The 17,766-nt window shown below is 37.0% G+C and overlaps 1 protein-coding gene across 2 annotated transcripts in view; it reads left to right on the top strand.

Moving 5' to 3' along the window:
• kuz (zinc-dependent metalloprotease kuz) overlaps nucleotides 1-17,766 on the top strand; it is a 265,140-nt gene that overhangs the window by 149,913 nt on the left and 97,461 nt on the right. For both annotated transcript variants that reach the window (XM_090389623.1, XM_090389622.1), the window contains one exon: nucleotides 11,745-11,929. In XM_090389623.1, coding sequence (XP_090245749.1) covers nucleotides 11,745-11,929 — 185 coding nt within the window. The remainder of the gene's footprint in view (nucleotides 1-11,744; nucleotides 11,930-17,766) is intronic.

Below are 17,766 nucleotides of genomic sequence, written 5' to 3'. Positions count from 1 at the left end.
AAAAAAACACAACCACTACTCCCATTTCACCCCTCCGTTCGTTTGAAATACCTGTCCAGCTGAGCCTTAAATTTGTTTAGGCTGTCAGCTTCAACAACAAGTGATGGAAGTCTATTCCACAAACCAACTGCCCGCTGGCTAAAGGCAAATTTCTGCACATCTATCCGACATCCGTCCTTCCTCAGTTTGAATTTATGCCCTCTCGGGTGATTATTCTGAGCAAGAGGAAGAATCCCATCGGCATTGAGCATGCTCAAGCCATTCAAAGCCTTATACACCTCTATCAGATCACCTCGCCGATTCCTAGTCTCCAGACTCTGTAACTTGCAAAACTTAAGCCTTTCTTCATAAGAGCAACCCTTTGTTCCATTCACTAATCTTGTTGCCCTTCTCTGTACTCGTTCCAGCAGCTCTACATCCTTCTTGAAATGAGGCCTCCAGACCTGTATACAGTACTCAAGGTGTGGCCTGACCAATGCCTTATACAAGGGAATAATCACATCCCTGTCCCTGCTAGAAAAATTCCTGTACATGATTGACAAGACACCATGAGCTACTCTTGCAGCTCGTCTGCACTGCTCAGAGAACTTCATATCTGCCTGCACAATTACCCCCAGTTCCTTTTCATTCTCTACCACTGTCAGCATAGTACCACAGAGTTGATACGTTGATCTGGGGTTACTGTTTCCCATATGTAGTACTTTACATTTGTCAATGTTAAACTTCATTTGCCACCTCTCAGCCCATCTGCTCAACCTTTCCAGATGCTGTTGCAGCAGCATAGCATCAGTAGTGTCCTTAACAACCCTGCCAACCTTTGTATCGTGTGCAAACTTGGACATTAAGCTTGATATACCATCATCAATATCATTTATAAATACAGAAAACAACAATGGACCCAACACTGAACCCTGAGGAACTCCACTAATAACATTAGTCCACGTTGAGCAGTGTCCATTGATTACCACTCTCTGTCTTCTGCCACTCAACCATCCCTTTATCCATATCAGCAATTTGCCTCCAATGCCACACTGCTCCAATTTGTGCAGCAGTCTTCCATGCGCAACAGTATCAAAAGCCTTTCTAAGATCCAACAAATATATAATATCAAAGTTATTCCCTGCATCCAGTTCTTTTGTGACTACATCATAGTATCCAATCAAATTGGTCAGACAAAACCTGTCCTTAACAAAACGGGCGCCTCTGTAGCCAGGTGGGAAGGAGCAGTAGTGCGTATCACATGCTTCTTGATTAGACTGGGGTTCGACCCCGTCACCACCAAATACGGAAGATGCAGAAAAGTCAGGGAATGACCACCGCATATCCCGGAGCAATATGGCCTTAGTTGCTAATGCTCCTAAAAACCAAAACGGAAATGGCCTTAACAAAACCATGCTGTCTGAGCTATAACTGAATTCTTGTCTAGATGATCCTGCAGTGCTTCTTTAACCAGTGCCTCCATTAATTTTCCTGGAACCGAAGTTAAACTAACAGTCTATAATTACTTGTGTCAGCCTTTGATCCTCCTTTGTGAATTGGGGTTACATTTGCACATCTCCAGTCTATGGGTACCTCCCCTGAGTCCAAAGAAGCTCTCATAATTATGGCTAGGGGTTTGCTTACTTCCTTTGCTGCCTTCTTTAATATAAATGGATAGAACCCATCCACCCCGGGTGCCTTTTTTATGTTTACCCTCAACAATTTCTCCTCCACTTTCCTCTCAGTTATTAGAAAATCATCTAGCTCACTGCCAATGTTTACTTCACCTACGACATTCCCCTTCCTGAATAACTTCTCATGTGTGAATGTAGATGCAAAATACTCGTTTAGATTGTTAGCCACCTGAGCAGGATCCTCAACTGTTGAACCATCAACATCCAGTGGACCAATCTGATTCATCCCTTTCCTTCTTGAGTTTAAATAGGTAAAGAACTCTTTTCTGTTTTTCTTTGCATCCTTTGCCAAGGATTTCCCATAATCTGCCTTTGCCTGCCTAATCTCCTTTGTGACTTGGTTACAGACCAACTTATATCTATCATAGGCTTCCATGTTACCCATTAATTTGTATGTATCCCATGCATTTTTCTTCTCTGCCATATGTCTCATTAGTTCATGTGACAACCATTTAGGCCTGAACCTTGAACAATATTTCTTGGTTGGTATGTAAAGCCTGGTAGCTTCCAAGATTAGTTCCTTGAATGCTTCCCATTTTGAATTTGCTGTTGGTAACATCATCAGTTGGTCCCACTGTATAGAATTTAAATACTGTCTCAGACCATCATAGTCGCCTTTACGAAAGCAAAAACCCTTCCCTTTACCTCTGATGGTCGTTACCTCCTTGAGTAAATCCCACTTCAGCACACTGTGATCACTGCCACCTAGTGGTTCCTTTATCTGCAGATTCTTAATGCATGAAGAATCACTATTGATAATCAGATCAAGAGTATTACTCCCTCTAGTTGCCTCCCAAACATGCTGGTGTAGAAAACAATCATCCAATAAATCCACAAAAGCCTTGCTAGTGTGTGAGTGACCAACCCACAAATTCCAGTCAATATCTGGAAAATTAAAATCCCCCATTATAAGACTCTCTGATTTACTGGCCCATTCTGTTTCCCTGTACAGTATCTTATTATACTCATCAGAGTCATTAGGCCTATAGTGCACTCCTACTCTCAATTTTGATTTACCTATGCTTATGTCACACCAGACTGCCTCGACACTGCACTGTCCAGCGATGTCGACGGGCTTCACTTACTTGGATTTTATGTGTTTCTTAACTAATAGCATAACCCCTCCTCCCTTCCTATCCTGTCTATCCTTTCTGTAGACGTTGTACTCCCCAAATTCCAGTTCTGCATTCCTTATATCTGTGCGACACAACGTCTCTGATATCCCAACAATATCTGCCTTTGATGTTTTGAGCAATACCTCAAATTCATCAAATTTGTTTACTAAACTCCTAGCATTGGTGTACATGCAAGTATACATGGACCTGTTTCTATTCTTAGCTACCCTAATGCAACCCATGTATTTACTTGTACCACAATGACTTCCAGCAGTCTCTGAAATATCCTGCATCTTGTTTTTCAGGCTTCTGCTCATTCCAATAGAAACAGTGCAAGAATCTCTTTCACCTATGCCAGTGGCTACTGTTAATCTATTAGTCTTTGCCCCCCCCCCCCCCCCCAAGCTAACAGTTTTCCGACCTGCCTCGATAGCATCAGCAAATATTCTTGCACCCTTTCTATTTAAGTGTATCCCATCCCTGTTGAAGCAATCTCTCCTGTTAACAAGTACAGTCCAGGCTGAAAAAAATTCTACCCCTTGAGCCTTGCACAATCTTTCCAGGGCCGAATTAATCAACAAGGCTCTCATCATATACTCCCTCCTATCATGTCTGGGCAGAATTGCAGACACTTTCAAATTCAACCCTACTTCACAGCTTTTTTTCAACAGTGACCTGTACTTGTTAAGTAATTCCGCTGGTCTCCTACTCTTAATATCATTAGTGCCAGCGTGTACAACTATATCACCTTTTGTGCCCTTAAAAGATGATATCCGCTCTACAACGTCATCAACCTTTGCCCCTGGCAGACATACCTTGGTCCTGTTTCACCTATCCTTTTTACAAAGCATGTTCCCCGTTTCCCTGACAATAGAGTCACCAACAACTACTAGTTCCTGTAGGACCAGCGCATTCTGCCTTGGGGACTGCCTCTGTGTTGCAAGGTGACCAAGTGCAAGCTCTGGCGTCGATGTGGGCAGCTGAGAGCTTGATGGGCCCCTTCAATTTATTTCCTTCGAGGGCATCCACCCTGTCCTTCAAGGTCTCATATAGGCTCATAACAACGCTGAGTTGTCGCCTAATTTCCTTGCACTCCTTGCATCGTGCACACACAAAGATATCCCCATGGCAGTATCATGTCCTGTACCCGATTGCTCCGCAAACATCAAGCAAACAGTGCATCTTAAAAGGCTGTGATTCAGAGGGCAACTGCCCCCCTCAGTTCTCCCCTGAGCCACAGCACTCTCATTAGCTTGAGCCTTTTGCTTTGCTGCTCTGGTCTGAGTCATGATTTCGATTTAATGTCAATAAAATTACAATTTCAGAACAAAATTAAAACCTTAAACTTGTATCCTAACACAGTTATAATGCTATATTTATTTTTCAGTATCGAGTGTTATCTACGAGTTCCCTTTATATAACTTCTGTATCAAGTTATGTATTAATTATTTGTTACATTTGTACTCTAAGTCGTTATATATATATAGTTAAAAGTACAGTTTAATTCACAATGAAGTTTAACAAGATTAATAGATTTACTGATTAATTGACAATATTATATTATGCACTATACTATACAAAGCTAATGCTATCGAATTCCGGATATGCTGTATCTTGTTACAATGGCAGTAATTACGAACGGTACTTCTACGGACTCTTAAATATTGATTAACTTCCAAATCTTGCTGTCTCAATTTAGAATAAACTAAGGATCCTGACTAGGTCTATAGCTACTTATAGATAATAATTTGATATAACAATTGGTTAATAAATCGGCTAAATACGGTTAAAAACCTCTCTTTCAACGGAGTTGCAATTTGTAACACGTGGATTTGATATCGTTACCGATACTAAGTAATACCCACAAAATCTCTATCAAGTTAAACTTTAAACTAAGTATCATAACTAGGAATATAAAACTACTCTAGAAAATAAGTAAATATGCCAATTTAAGCTAATAAAACAGAAAAAAACTTCTCTTCTCCAGGAGTCGCAAAATAGCTGCGGCCGCACAGGCTACTCTCGAACCCAAAACTACGCATGCATTCACTTCATTCTTCTCATTTTACTAGTATTTGCCTTTAATGTGATATACTCTACTACAATTTTCATAATAATCAAGCTAATCTGAACTTAATCTATTATATATAACTTCCATAATTAATATGTAATACATACTACATTGTTGTAATTACCCTCCATGGTATATTTTTTATGTTTTTTCAGATTTGTACTATTTGCACTTTGCAACCAAATTTTTTACTTATTAACCTGTTTGCTTTAAGTCTGGAGGTTTGAAGTGCTGTATAGATAATACAATCATAACAACCTGGTTAGGCTGTTATGATTGTATTTATCACTATTAAACTTCAGTTACCACTAGTCAGCCCATCTCCCTAACTTTTCTAGATCCAGTTGCAGAAGCATACTGTCTTTACTGTCATTAACAACCCTGCCAACCTTTGTATCATCTGCAAACTTGGACGCTAAGCCTTATATACCTTTATCAGTATCATTAATAAATACACAAAACAACTATTGGCCCAGCACTAAACCCTTGGAGAGTCTACTAATAACATTAGTCCACGTAGAGAAGTGTCCATTTATTACCACACTCCGCCGTCTCCCACTCAACCATCCCTTTTTCCATTGCAGCAACTTGTCCTTAATGCCATATGGCTCCAATTTGTACAGCAATCTTCCGTGTGCAACAGTATCAAAAGCTTTCCTGAAATCCAAGTATATAATATCAAAATTATTTTTTGCATCAGTTCCTTTGTGACCACATCATAGTATCCAATCCAATTTGTCAGACAAGCCTTCATTTCCCCTTTACAAACCCATGCTGTGTCTGAATTATAACTGATCCTACAGTGCTTCTTTTACCAGTGCCTACATTAATTTCCCTGGAACAGAAGCTAAACTAACAGGTCTATAATTAATTGTCACCCTTTGAACACCCTTTGTGTATTGGGGATACATTTGCACATCTCCAGTCCATGGGGACCTCCCCTGAATCTAAGGCTGCTGTCATAATTATGGCTAAGGGTTTGCTTACTTCCCTCGCTGCCTCCTTCAATATAATTGGATAGATTCCATCTGCCCCGGGTGCCTTTTTTAACTTCAACAATTTCTCCTCCACTTTGCTCTTCGTTATTACAAAATCATTTAGCTCCCTGTTAGAGTTTAATAAATAAATAAATTTTCTGTTTATACTCTGGGGTGACCAAACGGTCAGAGGAGTTCACAAGATAGACAGAATACAAGAAACAGCGCCGTATTCAGCAGTCACTGGCTTGAACCCTAGTCACTCAAGGCACGTGTACTTATGCAACCGCGTGCCTGACCACTAGGCTACGGTAGTAAACTTCTGTCCTCCCATTCCTTACAGAATTCCTCATGTGTCCTCCCAATTCTTACAGAAATAAAAAATACTTATTCAGTTTGTGAGCTATCTGTGCAGGATCATCAACAGTGAACCACCATCAGGTGGCCCAATCTGATTCATCCCCTTCCTTCTGGAGTTACATAAGTAAAGAAATCTTTTTTTCTTTACATCCTTTGCCATGGATTTTTTGTAATCAGCCTTCCCTTGCCTCACCTCCTTTGTGACTTGATTACTGACTAGCTGATATTTGCCATAGTCTCCCATAGGAAAGGAAAGGGTTTTTGCTTCCTTAAAGGTGAGTACAGTGGTCTCAGAAAGTTTTTAAATTCTGTACAGTGGGATAAACTGACGATGTTACCAACAGTAAACTCTTAGTGGGAAGCATTCAAGGAATTAATCGTGGAAGCTACTAAAAGTTTCATACCTGTTAAGAAATACTGTTCAAGGTTTAGGCCTAAATGGTTATCAAAGGAACTAATGAGACTCGTAACAGAGAAGAAAAAATGCATGGGATGCATATAAATTATCAAGCGACTCAGAAGGCTATGGCAGATATAAGCTAGTCTGTAATCAGGTCACAAAGGAGGTTAAGCAGGCGAAGGCAGATTACGAGATATCCTTGGCAAAAGATGCTAAGAAAAACAGCAAGGATTTCTTTACTTATATAAACTCTAAAAGGAAGGGGATGAATATGATTGGTCCACTTGATATCGATGGATCGACTTATGATGATCCTGCCCAGACAGCAAACAAACTGAATGAGTATTTTGCATCTGCATTAACACACGAGGAGTTATTAAGGTTTGGAAATGGCAGAAGTTTATCAAATTGTAGCAGGATACTTAATGATTTTCTAATAACTGAGAGCAAAGTGGAGGAGAAATTGTTGAAGTTAAACATAAGAAAAGCACCTGGGTGGATGGGATCTATCCAGTTATATCAAAGGAGGCGGCAAAGCAACTAAGCAAACCCTTAGCCATAGTTCCCATGGACTGGAGATGTGCAAATGTATCCCCAATTCACAAAGGGGGATCGAAGGGTGGCACGAGTAATTACAGACCAGTTAGTTTAACTTCTGTTCCGGGTAAAATAATGGAGTCGCTGGTTAAAGATGCATTGCAGGATCATCTAGACAGGACTGCAGCAATAATTCAGACACAGCATGGGTTTGTTAAGGGAAAGTCTTGTCTGACAAATTTGATAGGGTATTAAGATGTGGTTACAAAGGAACTGGATGCAAAAAATAATTTTGATATCATCTATTTGGATTTCAAGAAAGCTTTTGACACTGTTGCGCATGAAAGACTATTGTACAAATTGGAGCAGAATGGTATTAAGGGTAAGGTGCTACAATGGATAAAAGGATGGTTAAGTGGGAGAAGACAGGGGTGGTAATCATTGGGTGCTGCTCTTCGTGGACTAATGTTATTAGTGGAGTCCCACAGGGTTCGGTGTTGGGTCCACTGTTGTTTTGTATATTTATCAATGATATTGATGAAGGTATATCAGGCTTAATATTGAAGTTTGCAGATGATACAAAGGTTGGCAGGGTTGTTAATGACAGTAATGGCAGTGTGCTACTGCAACAGGATCTAGAAAATTTGGGCAGATGGGCTAAGAAGTGGCAACTGAAGTTTAACCTTGACAAATGCAAAGTACTGCATATGGGTAGAAGAGAAATGTACCAACCGTGTGGTACTACACTTAAAGTGGTAGAAAATGAAAACGACCTGGGAGTAATTGTGCAGGCAGATATGAAGTTTTCTGAGCAATGCAGACAGGCTGCCAGGGAAGGTCATGGGGTTTTGTCAATGATATTTAGGAATTTTGCTAGCAGGGAAAAAGAGGTGATTATCCCTCTGTATAAGGCAATGGTCAGGCCACGCCTTGAGTACTGCGTACAGGTCTGGAGGCCTCATTTTAGGAAGGATGGAGATTTACTTGAGCGTGTACAGAGAAGTGAGGGGAATGAAGGGATCCTCTTATCAAGAGAGGCTTAAGTTCTGCAAATTGCAGTGGCTGGAGACTAGGCACCTGCACGGTGATCTGATTGAGGTATATAAGGCCTTGAATGGGTTGACCACGCTGAATTCTGATGGGATCCTTCCACTTGTTCAGATTACGAACCTAAGGGGGCATAAATTCAAATTAAGAAAAGACATGTAGAATAGATGTGCAGAAATTTGCCTTTAACTATCGGGTGGTTAATTGCTGGAACAAACTTCCTTCTGTCGTGGAAGTTGATAGGTTGAATTAATTTAAGGAGGAACTGGATAGGCATTTGGAGGGAATGGTGTGGGTTTTTTTTTTTTTTTTTTTTGGCTGATGTTGCATAAGCTCATACACATGCTTTCTTGTATCACATGCCGCCACTACTACTACTACCTGTTAATTTATATGCATCCCATGCATTTTTCTTCTCTGTCACGAGCCTCATTAGTTCATCTGACATCCATTTAGGCCTAAATCTTGAACAGTATTTCTTGATATGAAAAGCCTAATAGCTTCCAAGATTAATTCCTTGAAGGCTTCCCATTTAAAAAACTGCCTGAGACCACTGTAGTCACTTTTACGAAAACAAAACCGTTCCCTTTACACTTGATGGTAGTTACATCTTTAAGTAAATCCCAGTGGTTCCGTTAACTGAAAATTCCTAATGCATGAGTCATCACTGCTGATAATCTGATCAGGAGTGATAATCAGATCAAGAACATGCTGCTGTAGAAACCAATCCCCCAATAAATCGACAAAATTTTGCTAGTGTGTGTGGGTGATCAACCCAAAAGTTCCTGTCAATATCTGAAGGTTTAAATCTGCCATTACAAGACATTCTGATTTACTGGCAGACTATTTCTCTGCACAATTGTTCATTGTACTCATCAGAATCATTAGGCCTATAACACACTCCTGCTCTCACTTTCGTAGTGTTTGTGTCACATCAGACTGACTGAACATTGCACTGTCCACCCATGTCAACTGGATACACTTCCTTAGAGTTTGTTTCTTGTCTAACAGCATAACCCTTCTTCCCTTCCTACCCTGTCTATCCTTTCTGTACACATTGTACTCCCCAAATTTCAATTCTTCACTGCTTATATTTGTGTGACACCATGTCTCTGATATCCCAACAATATCTGCCTTTGATGCCTTATTCAGCACTTCAAATTCATCAAATTTATTTACTATACTTCTACCATTGGTGTATGTGCAAAGTATACATGCCCTGTTCTTACTCTTAGTTACCCCAACACAGCCCATGTATTTACTTGTTCTGTGATGACAAGTCTAGATGAAACGCCCTATTGCTTCTCCTGTGAACTCTGTACCTGGTATTGCTTGATTATAACATCTGTTATGCATTACTGTTGACATTTTTTTTTTTTTTTTTCCTTCTTTCTGGCCACACTACTACTGGATGTGATGCTGTTTGCAGTTTTCCTCAGATTTGGGCTGATAAGACCTTAATTTGATGTTTGCAGCAGGTTTTATCTTGTTTGGACTAATTTTTTGTTTATTATTGGTCTTTCTGAAATAAAAATATTGCGATAAACAAGTAGCAAATTGAGCTACTTGTTTATCAGAATATCTTTCAGACCTTACAAATTCTTTCACTCCTTTTTTCCACTTACTAACTTCTCTAACTTCTATTGTGCCCCTTCTTTCCTTTTGGAATCCCTTGCTGCTTTAGTTATAACTGCCATATAGAGAAAATGGGTTAACCTTGTATTCTAATTCCAGTGCTGTAAGCAAACAAGCATAGAGGATACATAGAATCTTCTATGCATAGATCAGGCATAGAAGATGTGTTTAATCTGCTATATGTGCTAAATACCTCAAATAACAATTTTTGCTTGGTGTTGAGATATATATATATATATATATATATTATGGTAGGCCGCCGTGGGCTAGTGGTCAGGTGCCTAATTACATGTGCCTTCAGTGACCGGGGTTCAAGCCCGTGACTACTGAATACGGTGCTGTTTCTTGTATTCAATCTATCATACGAACTCCTCTGGCCATTTGGTCGTCCCAGAGTATAAACAGAAAATTTATTTATTTATTATATATATATATATATATTATATATGTGTGTGTATCAAAGACGAATGATATCTTTGGTGTATATCTTAAAAAGTACGAGAAGCAGTTATTAGTCGCATATATTCAGACCTATTTGGACGTGAGTAACACTGGCTCATGTCCAAATCCATTTCACGATCCAAAACAACTTAACATTTTGAAAAGTTCCTCATAGTAGGTCGAGTGTGAGAGAATATTTAACCAGGTGTAAAAAGCAAATGCACTGTCTTGAATTTCTGTTTTTGTTGGTTTTTAGGTACACCAGTGACTTAAACTATATCTGCTACTGTGTATTATGTCTCTACAGGTGTCCAGAACTTTTCTTGCTTGCGCAGCTTTGGAAATGCTCTCGACATTTAAATCTAAACAGCAGGGCCATTGCTGGAAACAAAACCTTGACTTAGCATTTTAGAGTAGGCCAGAATCTTCAAGAGTATTGAAGATTCTGGCAGTTATAATGAAGCAGTTATAATCAGTTGGTGTCTAGCATTTACTCCAAACGGAAATCAGCAGACATAAAAATCCTAGGTAGGCTAATAAAAATATATGTAATGCTAAACTATTCTATGGCTGTATCTTAGTATAAGATCTATGTGTTGCCAGTGAAATTCAATTTCAAGCTCAAAGTCTAGATTGAATAGATTTTAAAAAAATCCCCAGCTTTTTTAGTCAGAATGTGGCAGCTGTGCTATTTAATTTTTGTAGCCTGTTCAGCACAGATATTAGTTTGGGCTTGCTTTGGCTGGGGATGATATAGACCTCTCTTTAAACCTCTTCACCCACCTACAAAGACAATTTTCAAACTGTCATGCTGCTGCTGTGGGTAGCCTTCATTCTGCAGGGTGGGTTTCTGATGATTTGCCACCTTGGTGCACGACACAGTCTATTCCCAAATTTTGATTGTTGTATAATGAACTTCTGTATTTTTTTCCACATGCATTGCAGGAGGTTAACTTTTTACCTGCACATTAGAGAGAGAGAAAAAAAAAATTCTAGTTCGAATATATGTGATAGTAAAACATTGAAGTCATCATAATTGCAGTTGCTTTGCCTGCTTGGAAATAATTTTAGATATAAAAAGATAATTAAATGGGAGCAACTTTTGTGAAATTGTGACTTTGAAATGATTACAATTTATGGTTATTAATTTTTATCATTTAATTCATAACAAAAATCATGTACAGTTTCTGGTGTATTCCCCTCTGGATTGTATAAAGGAACAGCAGTCATGTAAGGAACAACATCAATAAGATTATAACAGGTAACTGATTTAAATAAAGATAATTATCATTAATCAGACAATTAAAGAAACTTTTGTTTTTTTTTTTAATATAATTAATTTTCTACAAATATGACAGTGCAAATCAGAATCAAGGTAAAGAATCAGTAGTAGGTATGATAACTATATTATGAACCAATAAACTTCTCTGATTGTAATATCCATGCTTAGTACATTGTCTTGGATGTTAATAAATTATCTATCTTTAGGTGCCTCTGGAGGAATATGTGAAAAATACAAATCATATACAGAAAATGTAGCTGGAAGACAAGTGCAAACTAAACGTAGCCTCAATACAGGAGTCATTACATTTGTCAATTACAATAGTCGAGTACCACCTAAAGTTTCTGAACTTACCTTAGCACATGAAATAGGTCATAATTTTGGTTCTCCGGTAGGTTTTTGTTTTATTATTATTTGTTTAATTATTGTATAAAGAAATATGTGTTTTTGAGTACTGTATGATAATTTTAAATTATCATCAAAGTTGGTTTTGAACTTAAAATTGACCCTGAAACTTGTTAAATTAGACCATCACCAGTATGGATTCTGGTGATTTTTTTTTTTTTTTTTTTTTGAAAAACCATTTTTCCTCCCAGAAATGTAGTGCATAGCCAGTGTTGAATTTGGTCATAAAATGTGATGCACTTGGCTGATCCCAGGCAGTTTAACTTGGTCTGGTGCAGAAAAAGCCTGATTTCCTCTATATCCAATACTAATATTAATACTAAATCCATTTCCAGCCCAGAAACATAGTGAGTGTCACTGTTGAGAACTTTCACTGCCAGAAGTGGTGCGTGACTAGTCCGAGGCACGTTAGCTGTACAGACTAATAACACAAACAACATATTAAGCCAACCTTTATGTACATGGTGGACATATCAACCACAATTTTCAGTGCTGATCTTCCTTCCACAAGGGTGATAGCAAGGTGCTGCTTTGTTACTATCCAATCTATGAATAATAGCAGATAAGGCATGCAAGTTTATTGGCTACACTGACTACATTACAGTAAGATACAGAAAATGTCTTAATAAAAGGACAAACACAATTAGTACAGTTTATGATACTTTTATACATTAGATTCATTTGATTTTGATTTGGTTATTAATCTTATCAACAAACTGATTACATTTTTAAATATACAAATAAAAATAACAATATTTGTCATTTTTGAAACAATCAATCCCTGTTTGATTGTGTAAACAACATTGTGCAAAACCTGTTGCAACATGCGAATTGGATAGCTTGACAATTTTGTAATTTATTTTATTTTATTTATTTATTTATTTTTATTATTATTTTATTATATTTTTTTTAAACTTTTTTTTTTTTTTTTTTTTCCCACATTTATCACTTACACTATCCCTTTCAAAATAAATGTGCAATCATAAAATGATTTTTAGAAAGTATTGTTTGTTCCAGAACATATGAAGTGTCAGTCTTGTCATCTTAGGAAATATGTTTTGTTCAAGTGAAAGGTATTCTTAGTTGCACTGGGAATAACTTTTAAAATTTGCTTGAAATTGTTGGTATTAGTTTGAATTGAGGAAGGAGCCTTCTTTGAATTGTCTTATTATATGGAAAATTAGAATTAAAAATTAATTCCACAATAAAATTTTAGTTTTAAATTAAAATTAAATAAAAAAAATTCTTAAGAATTTTAACTATTGAAGTTGTTGTTTTGTTCTAGGCTGAACAAAAAACAAAGCAATACCAGAAGTATTGATCCCTCCTGCTACCTCAGGTTATTCTTATGTTTCCAAATGCTTTGATTTAAGCCACTGGCTATATTTCAAAATAAATGTGCAATCATAAAATGATTTTTAGAAAGTGCTGTTTGTTCCAGAACGTATGAAATGTCAGTCTTGTCATCTTAGGAAATATGTTTTGTTCAAGTGAAAGGTATTCTTAGTTGCACTGGGAATAACTTTTAAAATTTGCTTGAAATTGTTTGTGTTAGTTTGAATTGAGGAAGGAGCCTTCTTTGAATTGTCTTATTTTATGGAAAATTAGAATTAAAATTAATTCCACAATAAAATTTTAGTTTTAAATTAAAATTAAATAAAAAAATTCTTAAGAATTTTAACTGTTGAAGTTGTTTTGTTCTAGGCTGAACAAAAAACGAAGCAATACCAGAAGTATTGATCCCTCCTGCTACCTCAGGTTATTCTTATGTTTCCAAATGCCTTCATTTAAGCCACTGGCTATATGACTTATTAAACTCGGTTCCATTTACTGGAAAGTTGCTGTATCGAGGCTCTGGTTAACTTGATTGCTCTGCTGCAGTCTTTTTGAAATATTGATTTAAAGTTTGAACTGCTTGAGAAATAGACTGATTTCTCCGTTTTTCTGTTAGCCTGTCAGATGCTCAGCTGTGAATGATGGCAGTGCATGTACAAAATGGGGGTGTTGGAGGATCTTAATTTGGGAGGTCAGATATCCATTTTTTCCAATAGTGAGTATTCAGTCATTTAAAGAACTTAGTAGAAAATTGTCCAGAAATCAAAGAATAATATCTTAACTAATAATAATGAGAAAAAAAAGTGCTGTACAACTTACCTTGATATTTTTTTTTTTTTTTTTAACCAAAGTGAAGTGCAGGACACAGAGTGCAGCTTCTAATGACTCCCCCCCCCCCCCTTTTTTTTTTTTTTTTTTTTGCTGGTTGGATTCTATGATTGGGAATTTTCTATAGGTTTCTGAAAAATTGTAGCGATGAGTGAATTCTGAGTTTGCTGACCAGAACATCTAGAAAAGGGATATGATGAGTACATGCAATAAATGACTAAAATAGTTATGAATAGAAAAATAATAAAAATGCCAGAAATATGAAGTAAACAGGTTAGTTATGTATGCAGTGAGTTCAGGCAAGCATGTTTGATTTTTTTTTTTTTTATTAAATAATTTTTTTTATTAAATATTTTTTTTTTCTTTTTTCTGTGATTATTAGAAGTGAAAAGTTAATATAATTATCTCCTTTACTGTATAAATTAATTACTATAAGATTATAACTTTATAAAATACTTAGTAAAATTCTATAGTTTTATGTTCTCCAAACTTAACTGTTAAGTTTAATTACAACTGTATATATTTATTACACTCCTCTTATATTTTTTTAAGTCTCTTTTGTCTCTACATATATGTATCTCTTCACAAGTGACGACCACGTTCCTGTGAACCATGTACATAACAATATGTGGACTGTCAAAAGCTAACAATACATGCATTAAAACTGCATGTAATCTACGAATTTCTTTTTTTACATATAAATTATAAGGAAAAAAGAAATAATTGCCAGATTTTTATTTGTCAGTTTTTCATGAAATGTGGAATGGCTCAACAAATATTTTTAAAAGGCCCAAGTGTAAAATTTCATATAAGTTCATTCACTGGTCATTACTTGCTGATGGATGGACATGGTGAAGACAATAGGCACATACATGTGTGCATGAACACACCTAAAGACACACAAGTGCTTTTAACAATGCAATATAGGTAGTTCCCGATTTTACAAGTTAATTCATTCCTAGTGCACACTCATAAAGCAGGAATTTATTTCCTATAGACATAATGTTAAAAAAAGAGGTTACATTCTCAGCAATGAAATTAGTTAGCTAATTAGTTTTTTTAAACAATGATTGAGTTATCCAAAGAAATGAAAACATGGCCTGTAAAATCAAGCAAATTATAATAATAAAGAAATTATTTATGATTTACAAATGTTAAAGAATGTTTATTCTTCATCATCATCATCATCATCATTGACTAAATGCACACTCGTTGATCACTCATTATTGGCTAGGCACTTGTTGGTTTGTTGCACGAGGAGTCCGTCTTTTTCAGAAATGCTTCATGAGGCGTTTGTTTCCAAGATAATCTTCTTTTTTCTTTATAAATTTCAGTAGCATGCATAAGCATTTTTTAACTGAGTGCACAAATTGCAACTAACGCGATTTGCATGGAGTAACAAGTTTGCGAAGCTTAAAAAAAAAAAAAAAGGATTGAAGAGAAGATTCTGAAAATTTATTTGTTTTTTATATGATTGAAGATTTCAGTGAAGGGGAACTCATTTCACCGTAATACCATAACATTAAAAACCAATTCCAGCTATCGGTATTTTTGAAAATGATTGCACTGACAGAAAAGCCCAATAAACCACAAGTGCAAATAGTTTTTATTGTTTTTTGGTAGTGACCTCCATAAATGTGTTTTAGAAAAATATCACAAGGGCATTGAAAATTGGTTATTATAACAGGACATATGATAACAATGAAAGTGTAGTGATGATTTGAATTGGTAACTAATACAATTTACACTATAAAAACAGGCTTTCAGAGAGTTATATAGTGCAAATTTCAACTTCCGAGGTCATGGAACGAATTACCAAAAAGCAATGTGTTATTGGGTTCACATTACGATATTTTCATGATACGATGGTGTCTCTGGAACGGATTAATATCGTAAAGCGGGATACACTGTATCGTATAGCTACGAGTGTGGCTTGAAATGCGCTATTTATGAATGTTTAACATTAATTTTTGGCAATTAATGTTCATATTTTTGATTTTGTTGATACTTGGGGGGAGAACTCGTAAAGCAGGAACTGCCTGTATAGTCTTTATGAACTCTAAAATATTTTTATGGTGGAGACCTCTATTTTTGGGAAAATTTTATCACAATAGCAGAGGTGAACCTGAATTAGCACAAAGAATGCACAACTGTGCGGTTAGTGATGTGAAGCTATAAATAAATGTATGATAGTCTTCACTGTGAAATATATTGACTGTAATTTCCTACCAGAAAGTCACGTGTAAGAAATATTGTAATTATATAGAACCCAAGATAACCAGGATAAAATGGGATGTGAACCATACTTAAGTTAGAAGTGATTGAATTACATTGTACTCTCCCTTCCCTCCTTTCTCTCTAAACAACTCTGAGTAATTCAATACATGATCTACACGACCATATTAAATTACTTAGAGCTGTTTATAGAGAAGGGAAAACAGGTTAAGCAGTGTACTTTATAAAGGGGGATGCAATGTTTAAATAGACATGCATCCCAGTTCATGAATTGTAATAGTTGTAGTGATTTTTTTTTTAGCCTCTCCTCACCATGGATATTTAAAAGGTAATAGCACATTTCATGGATGAAACTTCATTTGCCTTCTTGCCTCACCAGTATAGCTTATAGCACAGTTATAAAAAGTAGTTTTCAGAATTTCACATTACCATTTATATAAGATAAATGGTCATGCAAAATAAGAAAGCCAAAAAAAAAAAATTATTATTATCCGAATGTCTTATATGCATTGGGTGTACAGGTTACTGTGATAGTACAGATCAGTTATTCTAGGCTCCCATTGTTATTATTATTATTATTGTTGTTGCTGCTCTTATATTATTTCTCCCTGATTGGGGAGTTCCACTCCATGACGGGTATTATATCAAGTGCAGAGGGTGGTTGTAATGTTTGGTGTTACTCTCAGTCGAGGAAATCTCTGACTATCCTACAGGTGTTCAGGATTGCGACTTTCTGGAGTTCCTTGTAGGTGTTCTCTGGGAGACCTATTGCTGCTAGGCTGCTATGTAGAGTCTTTGGTACCATACTGGTAATTGACATGATGATTGGGATGGTTGATACTTCTTGCATATGCTACATCTTGATCTCATGTCTCGGGTTCATGTACTTCCTAATTTTTTCCTCAAGGGTTTTCTGGACATTGCTAGTGTTGGGCACCGCTATGTCAATCAGGTAGGTAACCTTTTCCATCTTGTCCACAAGGGTTATGTCCGGTCTGTTGTGAAGGATGGTCTTATCCATTATTATGGCGCGATCCCAGTACAGCTTGTGGGTTCGGGTCTCTAGTACTGCCTGGGGTTCGTATTTGTAGTGTGATACACTTTCTTTGCTCAACTGGTATTTCCTCACTAGCTTCTGATGTATTATCCTGGCGACCTGGTCGTGTCTATGAGAGTACTCAGTCTGGGTGGTCACCTTGCACCCCACCCCACGGTGATGTGTTGGATTGTTTCTGGGGCCAGGTGGCATCGTCGACATGTGTCATCTGACATTCCGGGCTCCTTTGTGATGTATTTTCTGTAGTTTCTGGTGTTGATTACCTGGTCTTGGATGGCCAGCATGAATCCTCCAGTCTCAGGGAAGAGCATCCCGTTATGTGTCGTTATGAGCCATACATTGGAAGCAATGGTGTGGATGTGATCTTG

Source organism: Mastigoproctus giganteus, chromosome 2 (assembly GCF_048544385.1).
Source record: "Mastigoproctus giganteus isolate SK-2022 chromosome 2, ASM4854438v1, whole genome shotgun sequence".
NCBI lineage: Eukaryota > Metazoa > Arthropoda > Arachnida > Uropygi > Thelyphonidae > Mastigoproctus > Mastigoproctus giganteus.
Note: the sequence above shows the minus strand (reverse complement) of the source record. Positions and strands in the feature narration are given on the sequence as shown.